Genomic DNA, 12,239 nt, shown 5'->3' on the forward strand with positions numbered 1-12,239 from the left:
GAACTGCTGTTCTAGAGCAACACCATTCAATAATGTAGCCATTAGTGACATGTGACTACTGGACGTATGAAACTCCACTAATTCCAAATTGAAATAAGCTATAAGTGTATATAATATACATATATATATATATATACACTTCATTTTGAAGACAATATGAAGACAAGAATGTAAAGCATCTCAATTTTTATATTACATACTGAAATATTTGAATACATTAAATTAAATATATTATTAAAATTAATTTTACCTGGTGGCACCTGTGGCTCAAAGGAGTAGGGTGCCAGCCCCATGTACTGGAGGTGGTGGGTTCAAACTTGGCCCCAGCCAAAAAACAAAAACAAAAACAATTTAATTTTACCTGTTATTTTTTTCTGTTTTTAAGTGAAGCTACTGTACATCCATCTTACAGGTCATTTCTTGGTGGTGAACTTGTATTCTGTTTTTTGAATCCTTGTCATGCTACATAGAAATTTTGGAGGGAAGGGAATATTAAAAAAAAAAAAAAGATGTTTGTTAACTGGTTACTGCTGGACTAACTTTCCTAAAAGATCCTTTTAATTATGCACTATCCTACTTAAAGAATCTAGACACTTTCTACTGTCAAGGCTGGACTACTTTGTCTGGCTTCCCAAGTCTTCCCTGTCATACTTGATTTATCCAGTCTTATCTCTCGGTCCATCCTGAGCAGAGTCCCTGTGTTCCACTCTGTTTTCCAGCCTACTCAAAGTCTTTATGTTTTGTGCATGCTGCTGTTCCTCATCTCTCTCTCCTAAGCCCCCATGTAAATCAAGCCTATCTTCAGGACATCACCATAAATTCTATCTCCCATGTTTGGTTTATTGGGACACATCCTGATACTTCCCTAGTTATTATTTGTGAGACCTATGCAGTACAAGCTCTAATTTGTTTAATTACTAAGCATCTTCACTGCCACATCCATTCAGTCTAATTCCACAAACATTTTTGAGCCCCTGTGCAAGAACAGGGCTAGGTAGGCATAAAGGTTATTTTTATGCAGGGCCCATGGCTAAAAATTGGTCTTAGAAAAAAGTGTAAGACACAGACTCTTGCTCATCTTAGCATCTGCCCCACCACAGTGAAGGGCTGTGTTTATTCTGGCCATGTTTATTCTGCTTGCATTAGTCCCAAATTAGATCTTGCTAATAATCCATGACGTGCCAAATCATTCAAACTGTCTCAGCCAGAGTTCAAACCCACGAACCTGGATTTAGGGAGCTCTGGGCTCTCATCACAAGTGTCATCTTTTTCTTCTTCTTCTTCTTTTTTTTCTCTTGCAGGTAGAATCACTGTTTATGCAGCTTCTTGTTACAGCAACACCATCTAGTATTCGGCTTCCTGGTCACAACTTCCCCTTTATGGCAGGGTTTATTGCCTGACTCTGCAGCCAGACTGCTTTGGATTTGAATCTCAGTTCCTCCTCTGAGTAGCTCAGTGACCTGGGCAAGTTATTCAACTCCTCAAGGCCTCACTTTCCTCATCTGTGTAAAGAAGGCAACAATATCATAGGGTTGTGGTAAGGGTTAAATGAGCTAACAGTTCACGGCACAAAACAGTTAATAAAAAATAAATGTCATCCCTCAATACCTGCACCACCCCAAAATGTAGAGACTGTTTTTCCTATTTCATTCCAGGCGTGTCTCCAGCTTCTAGAATAGTGCCTGTTTCAAAACTGCAGGTGAATGAGCCTCCTATGAATAAACGAACCCACCCAATCTCTTATTATTTCTGCATCTCCAATTTTGTACCAGCAAAGGCAAGGATAGAAGCGAAAAGTAGCCTCCTCATAAAAGATCTTCCACTACCGGGTTTTACTCAAGGACGGCCTGGATTTTACTCAAAGCTCTCAAGGACAATCACATCTCAAAAAGGGAAACCCACGTTGGGTAGTGCCAGATAAGGTTTCTGGAATCACCTTGGGCAACTGCCCTCCTGCAAACACAGCCGGCTCTCCCGGGTCTGTGAGTTGGGCGCATGCGCAGCGAGCCGGCCGCCCGGGCTGCTTCCTCCGCGCCGCCCGGAAGCCTGGGCTCCGGCCCCTCCCCCCCGCCGGCTCTAGCGGTGCGTGAGGGCGGCCCGGCGAGGAGGCGGGACACGTCGGCGCTTCTGCCGCCGCCCCTCCTCCTGTTCCAGCTGCCGCCGCGGCCGCCTCTTCCTGGGCTGAGTCCGCCCGCGGTCCCGGCGGCGCCAGGTGCGTTCACCTCGCCCGGCTGCTGCCAGCGTCCGCCGCCGCCGCCCCGCTGCCGAGATGGCGACGCGCTCCTGCCGGGAAAAGTCGCAGAAGCTGAACGAACAGCACCAGCTCATCCTGTCCAAGCTGCTGAGGGAGGAGGACAACAAGTACTGCGCGGACTGCGAGGCCAAAGGTAGCGCGGATGTCGCCGCCGCCGCCCCTGATCGGGCCCTCCCGCGACCGGTGACCTTCCCGCCGCTGCGGCGCTCGGGGCCCGAGCCGACGCCTCGGCTGCGTCTGCCGGCCCCGGCGCTGGCGGGAGGGCGGGTGTCTGGGCGGACGGGCGCGGGGCTTCCATCGACCCTCCGCCGGAGGCGCCGGCGACGTCCGGCCCGCGGCCCGGTCGGTGGTCCCGGCCTCCTGTTCCTGCCGACCGTGCGCTGAGCGGGTGCCCGCGTGCTGGGGCTGGGGAAGGAAGGAGCAGGGCTGGGAGCGCGGAACGGGCGCCGGCCAGAGCAGTGGTTAGGGGTAAAGAGTTGCCTCCTAGCTCAGTTCAAGGCTACCTCTGTAGGTGGGGCCACTTCAGGTCTCGGTCCCCTCCTCTACCCTGCTGTGTGAGGATGTCCTCGCTCTCGGGGCTCTCGTGGCTCCGATGCTCGGTCTCCCAGATGGAGCCCTACCTGCCTGTCTACCTGACAGCTCTCGTACCGGGCTCCTGCCTCTGCATCCCGGAAGGGAGAGTATGGTGATCGTTATCGGTGGGTTGCACTTTTATTGAATAAAATAATTTTGGAAGGGTCTTCATTGGTGGAAGTAGTAGTAGTAGTATCGCTTGTTAGTTTGGCTATTAGCAAGAATGAAAAGGCATTTCATTACTTGAGTTTCTTGGGGGATAGTGGGCACATGTTCCTGAAGATTTTAGTAATTAGATTCTGTCTGAGCTGCTGGTTTGGGAGAATATGTGGATACTTGTTTACCTCATAAATGTAAGGGGCATTTTAAAGAACCAGAAATGGAAAAGACCTAATTTTAGTTTGTTCAGTTAGAGGGCTTCTGCCTTTGAAACTATTTTTAGCTGATAGGTTTTGTATTTGGAGGTCTGATTTATATGTATTTAATGTCTTGTAAATGATCTCATGGGAAAAAACCGCTTCTGATTTTTTAAAACAAACATCGCATCTAGTTAAGAGATCTTGCTTATTTTTAATTGGTTTATTTTATAATTTGGTGAGAAAAGGTAGTTCTTCAAAGAAGGAGACAGTCTGTCTTTGGGAATGTCATGTAAGATTTCTGCATTATTTGACCTAGACTTTTCCTGAAGCTTTATTGTCCTTTTTCAATACTTCATAAATGAGTCACATTTCTGTAGGCTCATAATACTTGATTAGACAGAGCCGCACAGCATCAGCAAGTTGCTTCAGTGTCATAGCAGGGACTGGATTACTGGAAGAATTGTGTGGGAATACTGTAACACTAGATCATTTTATGAAGCACTTTTCAGTGTTGTAATATGATTGAGTCAATCTTATATTATTATCATTTATCCTATTAACCTTTCAGGTGATGAGTTTAAAAAAATTGTATGTCTGGTTCTTGTAGTAATATTTGTTTGCTTGATACTTGATTGCGTGTTATTATTTGGGAATACTGTACTGTATTGAAACTCATTTACTTGCTCCTCACTCCTCTAGGAAAACACTGAAAAATGGGCCTTTAAAAGGCCAGCGGGGAAAAAAGGAGCTGAAGTTATATGGTACACACTTTGTCATATTGAGTAGTTAATTAACATGATTAAGTAGAGATGCTGGTAAATATTAAATTCATTAAAAATTGATTAATAGGTTCAAAATTAACCTTTCTTTTTGTATAGAAATAATCAGAAATAATTTTTGCTCATTTGTTTCTCAAAAAAAGTACTTCATAAAATCAGATTTTCACTAATGCTTCCTAAAATAATATAGGTTTTAAAAAACCATCATTAGCTACATTAGCAAGTTGTTATTTAGTTTTGTGGGGGTGAGAAGAGAATCATGTACTTCTTAAATTAGGATCACAAGTTTTACTTCTTTTCTCATGAAGAATGGGAAGCATTCGTTTTGCTCACTGTATTGCCACTGAAGTCAATAGGTACATACTGAATGAATGTCTTTTGTAGTTTGGTTTTGTTTGGTCTTTTTTGTTGTTGTTGGTTTATTTGTTTTTGAGAAGCAGAGGAAGTAGGAGAAAAGAGAGTATAGTACCAAGAGTTCCAGGGTGCAACCTGAAGGGCATGAACTCCGCAGTCATGATTTAGAAGGATTATTTTTTCCTGTTGCCTCTAAATGTAGAATAATGCTAAAATCTTGCAAATTATTTCATTGTTTTATCTTGCTCTTTCAAGGAAAAAAAGTCACAGGTAAGGCCACTATTTGGTTTACTTAGACTATAGTTATAATTGAAAAATTTGACATGATTGAGTAATTGGTAGATGTAAATATTTTTAAGTCTTTGGTATAATAGAAACCCATTATGGAGCACTCTTATAGTAGAATTCTTGGTTTGTTACATGATTTTTGATCCATTTTATATATGTCGAATGACGGTAGTAAATGTAGGTAGTGAAGCTCTAATTATAAGTACTTTTGAAAGACATGTTAAGGGTCTTAACTTTCGCAGCTCAGTTATTGCAAGGTTCTATTCTGTATATGGACTGATGTTTTTTCACTGTGTAATAAATTGCTTCAGGCTTTTCATGTACCCTATTTTGAAGTTATTTCTTAGTTAATTCAGTGTTTTTTTTTTTTCTTTCAAAAATTGCTTCTCCCCCGTCTTTGAGAAGGTGTACCAAAACTAAAGCCTAACATTTGAGACTGCTATGTTCTGTTGTCTTATAGTAGTTGGCTGAGATATATCAGTTGGGTTTTGACCTTTTCTCTTTTCTTTCCTTTTCCTTTTCACAGAGTCTCACTTTATCGCCCTCAGTAGAGTGCTGTGACATCACAGCTCACAGCAACTTTCATCTCCTGGGCTTAGGCGATTCTCTTGCATCAGCCTCCCGAGTAGCTGGGACTCAGGCCCCCTGCACAATGCCCGGCTATTTATTTTTTATTTTTTTTATTGCTGTTGTTGCGTTTGGCTGGGGCCAGGGTCAAACCCACCATCCTTGATATATGGGGCCGGTGCCCTACCCAGTGAGCCACAGGCACCACCTGAGTTTCGACATTTTCTTATTGAATCACAAGTTTGTTTCCTGAATTGACAGTATTTAGGAAGTAAGGAAGAAGGAAAAGATGGCATAGGTGCCAGTTTCCTGCTCTTCATGGTACTCTTAACCAAATCTGTTGAGAAACTGGAGAATAAGAACAGGCAGATGGAATTGCTTCTCTTCTTCCCTGGCTACGTTCGTGACTCTGTGGGAGCATGAAAGCAGCTGTTGTTGGTTTATTAGTTGGTGGCATGTTAGGAAGCAGTGAACACTGACATCTTGTAGCCAACTTTAAGTTTAGTTTTCAATATTCAAAAGCTTCATCCACAGGGAAAAGTGGCTCTGATTTTGAACATGTTTAAACTGGCATGAAAGTTAGTCTCTTGCCCACGAAGTTATGGGATAATCAGAAACAAGGTTTTTGAACCCTAGAGATTGCCTTGTTCAGCCTGTCTGGTATTGAGAGATTAAGCTTCTTGCTCAGAACAGTCATTTCTGCACTTCTTGACTTGATACTCTGTTAAGTACTGTGTTAAATTATGGGGCTAAAATATTTGTAAGACCTGAAGACGCTTATTCAGTAGGTTCCATTTTTGAAAAAGAAAGATTCAAAAACAATGTGCTAAGTGTTGTGATAGTGGTTTTAAGAAAGATTTCCCTCTTTTTTTGGACTATTTCCCTTGCTCCCTAACTTTTGCCCATTTGTGGTTTTTACAGTTCCTAGAATGTGGCTTCAGGGCCTTTGGATGTGCTGTACCTTCTGCCTAGGAAATTCTTTTTTTTTTTTGAGACAGAGCCTCAAGCTGTCCCCCTGGGCAGAGTGCCGTGGCATTACAGCTCACAGCAACCTCCAACTCCTGGGCTCAAGCGAGTCTCCTGCCTCCGCCTCCCAAGTAGCTGGGACCACAGGCGCCCGCCACAACGCCCAGCTGTTTTTTGGTTGCAGCCGTCATTGTTGTTTGGCGGGCCCGGGCTGGATTTGAACTCATCACCTTAGGTGTACGTGGCTGGCGCCTTAGCCGGTTGAGCTATAGGCGCTGAGCCAGGAAATTCTTAACACTGTTTGCCTAATCATCTTTTACTTACCTTCCAATTTCTGCTAAAGTGTGTTTTTAAGGAACATGATTCTCCTCGATCTTTGCAGATTAGGTTAGGCTTCCATTTATACCTGTAAGGCAGCAGCACCCTGCTCTTTTATTGCACTTATCACAATTGTAATTAAACTAGTGTGGGTAATTGTTAGGTACTCTATATCCCTGTTAGATTATAGCTTCAAGAGGGAAGAGATCTTGCTTATCTTGTTTAGGATAGTGTCCCCAGCTTTCAGTACAGGTGGTAGATAAATGTAACTTGGCAAATGTCTTTTGAAAGAGTGTATGAATGAGCACAAAGTCCCTGGCAGGCAACAGAGTGTGTGAAAGGGAGTGCACCTGTGAAAGAGTGTGACATGTGGAGTGACCCTGTTGGGAAAGAGTCATAGAAACAGTCTCATTTGAGCTACGTGGAGAAGTTAAAGGACACAGCTGCACACACACAAGTACAGGTATGTAAAAAAACAGAAGCAGTTTCCATTTGGATAAACTGCTTAATGGATAAACTTTATTACACATGATCAGATTTGGTAGTGGCAAATCAGAGAAAGAACTGGGATGGTGAGAGATTGTAGGCAAGTCTTGAGTTAATAGGAGTCTAAGGAAGAGTGTAAGAGGACCTAAACTCATGTAATGTTAGTGTGTCAGACGGGGTTCAGAGCAGGAAACAGACCCATGATAGCTACTTTCTTTTCTTTCTTTTTTTTTTTAAGCTGCAAGGAGTTTAAGGGATCAGGTACTTACCAAATCGTCTGAAGGGATAGAGAAGAGAAAGTTGGGGAGCGACTTCTGGACTTGTGGCTTTAGGGCTACACATACTGCTGCTGTCATCACTGCCTCAGTTTCATAGCTGCTTCTCATCGGTGAGATTGGTGCATTGAATGGGGGAACAAGGACTATGGTGCTGCAACTACTGTGTCTAGCAGACAGTTTTTTGTCAGTTGCTCCTTCTGTCGGAATATGGTTTCTGCCACACTTGTGCTTTTCACATATGTGTATTTGGCAGAACCGAATTTATGTGCAACACCTTGACTTCAGGGGAGTCTTAATAGTTTCCTGACTATTCATTCAAAAGGTAGAAATATGTAGAGGCCATTTGATTGTAAGAGCCAATCATTGAGTTCACATTTTTCATTGAGTATTTGATATTTTAGAGTTGTTATATGTGTGTAACCCATTTTAAAGTGTAGTAATTCCTACTAAAATGTAAAGTTGATCTTGGGGAACTGGTATTTATGATGATGCTGATGCTTATAGGATAAATTCATATAAACAGACGTCTGTAATTTCCCTAAAGAAATTTGGCAATCTAAAAGTTCCCTCAAAATGCTTCAGTCTTATGGTCAGTTCTTGTGATTCTGCAGATCATCCGTGATAATTGTATGCAGAGCTCTGGTATCAGAACTGGGTTGGAAACCATTGGTCTCTTTCTGAGTCTTTGGTTAAAAAACCTGGGCTCTCTGTTGTCTTTTTTTTCTTTCCAAATTTTTTTAAGATTAAAATATTCTTTCATTGGGTGACTTCATTAAGGAGACTTAGATCTCTTCAATTTGGGCTGTGATAGATGTGTATAATACACACACACATAGATAGGTAAACACATACACACGGAGATAAACCTTTGACTTATAATGGATTTGAACTCATGTTCTCTGTAAGGCAAAGTAAAACATTTGACACTCTAATTATATCTCTTTATTTTTATTTCTTATTAAAAAAAATTTTTTTTTTTTTTTTTTAGTTGCACAAAGCTTTATTTCCATTTGGTCCAAGACTTGGGAGAAGATTGCAAGGTGTTTATTTATTTTATATATATTTTTTGCAGTTTCTGCCTGGGGCTGGATTTGAACTCGCCACCTCTGGCATATGGAGCCGGTGCCTGCTCCTTTGAGCCACAGGTGCCACCCATTACATCTCTTATATACTCAATCCTTTTGTCTTACTTCTGATGCTACTATTATTACCAGTCTTTTCTCTGGATAGAATCAGGCCATTTTTTTTTTCCCCTTTCTCAAATTTCTTGATGGAAGATGATCAAGGATACTGGAGGCCATTTTATTTAAGTTGCTTTAATTATTATCAGGAGGGTTGACTGCTTTCCATTTTGATCACTGTGATTTGATAGACACATGGTTTTGTTGGTAAGTCATTATTTTCTTGGCACTACAAAGATTAATTAACCACCATGTTGTATACTGTTCTTCGTGCAAAAAATTTTGGGTATGGTCCACAAGCTGATTAGAGAACTCAATAGACATGGAACAATTATCAGTTAATTTCTAATCTGTGTTTACACTAGTAGGTCCTTTAGAAGTTTAGGGATAGAGTAGTTCACTGTGACCTGGAGAATGTTAAAAAAAAAAAAAAAGCAAATAATAACATTGCGTATATACATATGTAATTTACACATAAATTACATATAGTATTTTCTTCTTGCCAGGGATGATGTGAGTAGTTTGCATATACTAACTCATTTAATCCTTAAAACAGTCTTTTCAGGTAGGCATTGTTATTCTATTGGACAATGAGGAAATAGGCAAACAGAGCTTAAATAACTTTCCAGTGCTATACAGATAGGAAGTGGTGGCTCTAAGAATTTTTTCATGAAACAAGTTTTGGGTAACTGCTATATTTTAGGCACTTTTTTGGGAGCTGGGGATTAAAGTGGGAAGCAGGTAGATAAGGTCTGCTTGAAAGAATCTTCTAGTCTATTGGTGTGCAGAAAAAAGTTAACAAAGCAGGCCTAATGACTCATGGCTGGCATCAGGGAACTTGAATTTGGGGGTGGTCCCACCATCCTAAGTGTTAAGAGGCTGTCATTATGCCTAAACTGTTTATATAAGTAATATAGTTTATGCTCAATACTTGCTTTCCTCTTGGGTATCTGGAATTTGCATTTTGCCAGCAGAGTTATCTATATGACCACACCCCCTACCCCCATAAAATCTTTAGGCATCGAGTCCCCAATGAGCTTCCCTGGTTGTCATAATTTCACATGTGTCGTCACAGCTCACTGCTGGGAGAATTTAGTGTGTTCAGTGCAGCCTGCACCGTAAGGGAATACCTGGATGCTCGGACTTTGCTCCATGTGCCTTTTCCATTTGCTGATTGAGCTTGATCCTGTTTTGCTATCATAAATCATAACCATGAGGACAACTGTGTGTTGAGTCTTGTGACTCTTAGCAAATTATTGAACATGAGAGTGATGTTGGGGACTTCCTCATATAATTGGTAATATATATTTCCTCCCAGTATATTGTTAGGATACTTTGGAGTATATCTCTGCTATCTACTAGCCTACTAACTAGTAAGAGTACAGCCATAGAAGCGGGTATGAATGTTAGGGGCTCCTGTAACCTGGGGAAATTCTGGTTTTATTGAGATAACAAAGGGATGGGAATCTGGACTGTGGAGTCAGGATTTGAGCCCAGAAGACCTAGCTCCTGAGTCTATGCTATTAACCATATTTTTGATGGTATGATGGATAAACCATGTTCACTGTTGAAATTTTGTGATGTTAGAGGTTGTTGTTGGAAAACTACACCTTTAATTGATTTAGGTTTTTCTCAGCAAAATTATTGCCAGATATGTTCACAAATGGAAAATACCATCATTTTGATTTATTTGTTTGCATTTAATAGCAGAATCACAGTGACTTCAAAATACCGATTTAAACAAATTGGAATTTTTGCCTTATTACTAAACTTTATTTTAGAAACTGAAGGAGCCCATAGACAAGTGCTTTGATGTTTAATTAATTAATTAATTTTATTATAGCTTCTTTGTTTTCTATTTTTGCAGTTATGTCCTTAGGGTCAGGTACTCTTCATCTACCTGGGCTTGTTTTTAACTGGAGGAACCACATGGCAGACTTGAAAGTGCACTGTCCTAGGTGAAGCTGGTAAAGTTAGGTTTCAGTCTAAGCTCTGGCTCTGACTTGCTTAGTGACTAATTGTCCCTATCTTCTTTGACCCTTATGCAAGCATTTATTTCATCTCTGTTGTGCCCGTGTTCTTTCTAGAATCCCATACCTCACGTCACTTCTGTGTTATATTTATTATTACTAATTTAAAACATTATATTATTGAGGGATTTTTTTTTAACGTTCTTATTGAAGTTTGGATTGCCGTCAGACTTTTGTACTTTTTAAAGCTTTTTGCTGATGATTTCAGTCTTGCTGAGCAAATTTACTTGGAATTATCTTTATTATCTGAAGCCATATTTTATTTTATAACTTGCAGTAATACTTTTCATAGGTTGAGTAGTCCTTCTGTTTGAAACTTTTTCACTGTAATGCTTTCTTGGAGTAATTAGGGTAAAATCAAAGAGATCATTACCTTCTCGAGTCAACTACTGAAGCCAAGACCTCCTTTTATTTGTCATTTTTAAGAAAAGACCTATATAAGTTTACTAAATTTACACTCACCCATGTTCATTTATCAATGTCAGTATTTCCTACCTATGTAGATCTATGTTTAACTCTGAGTAGCATTTAGCTACAGTATGTAGAAATAATTTTTTTTTTTTTTTGAGACAAAGTCTCAAGTTGTTGCCTTGAGTAGAGTGCTGTTGCACTCACAGCAACCTCAAACTCTTGGGCTTAAGCGATTCTCTTGCCTCAGCCTCCCAAGTAGCTGGGACTATAGGCACCAGCTACAACGCCTGGCTTTTTTTTTTTTTTTTTTTGTAGTTGTCATTGTTGCTTAGCTGGCCCTGGCTGAGTTTGAACCCGCCAGCCTCAGTGTATGTGCCTGGCGCCATAACCACTGTGCTATGGACACTGAGCCAAGTAGAAATAATTTTTAAAATTATCTCACTTAATATAGAGCTTCAGGCAATATTAGAAACATGCTAATTTTATGTTCACATGTAGTTTGAATGATAAATGTGACGCCCTTGAGGGTCCAAAGGTAAGATAATTCTAAGCTTTTGAGTAATCTTCCATTCTGTGTCACCCCAGCCCCTCCATTTTACAAGAGATGCAAGTGATTACTTGTGGAGTGATTGATGATAGACCTTAAGATGTCTGTCATTGATCTTCTTTTTTGTCAAGGGTGTATTTCAAGGACCAGTGATCAACTCAACTTCAAACTTAAGAAAATAAAGGGATTTCTGTGGGAAATCCTATTTGGGATATCTTTATCTCCAGTATAGGAACATAGTCACAAAAAGTAATAGGTTAGTTTTTGATGTTCGTGCATTTCTGTTATTGAAAATTGCTTTTGTTATATGGGTGCATAATGTCAAAATACTAGTGGAAGTATGTTTATTGCAGTGAAATGATCATTTCCTATTGCCACTATAAAAAATTTCTACAAACTTAGTAGTTTAAAACAATACAAAGTTACTATCTTACAGTTCTGGAAGTCAGAGTCCAAAATGAACCTTACTGAGTTTAAGCAAGGTGTTAGTGAGCCTTTGCAGGCTCTACGGGAGATAGTGTTTTTTATCTTTTCCATTTTCTAGAGTCTGCCTGAAATCCTTGACTCATGGCTTCTTCCTCTATCTTCAGAGCCAGCATTGTGTCATCTTCGATTCTGCTCCCCCCAATCCCCACCTTCCATAATTACATCTCCTCCTTGGCACTTTTAGGACCCCTGTGATTACTTTGGGCCTGCATGGTAATCCAGGATAGTATTACAATCTCAATTTCCTTATTCACAGGGATTCCAAGGGTTAAGAACTGGAGCACCTCTGGGGACCATTTTGCCTATCAAAATGGATTTGTGATAAAAATTATATATAGAACCTATGTATTTAAGATGCATAG

At 40.6% G+C, this 12,239-nt stretch overlaps 1 protein-coding gene across 1 annotated transcript in view; it reads left to right on the forward strand.

The window, feature by feature from the left end:
• The first annotated feature begins 2,063 nt into the window (after positions 1-2,063).
• Positions 2,064-12,239, forward strand: part of SMAP1 (small ArfGAP 1) — a 129,875-nt gene continuing 119,699 nt past the window's right edge. Inside the window, exon 1 of the mRNA XM_003789680.3 lies at positions 2,064-2,387. Within this exon, the coding sequence (XP_003789728.1) occupies positions 2,270-2,387 (118 nt within the window). The 5' untranslated portion in view covers positions 2,064-2,269. The remainder of the gene's footprint in view (positions 2,388-12,239) is intronic.

The sequence above is a fragment of the Otolemur garnettii genome, unplaced genomic scaffold (assembly GCF_000181295.1).
Source record: "Otolemur garnettii isolate 467f Iridium unplaced genomic scaffold, OtoGar3 scaffold00035, whole genome shotgun sequence".
NCBI lineage: Eukaryota > Metazoa > Chordata > Mammalia > Primates > Galagidae > Otolemur > Otolemur garnettii.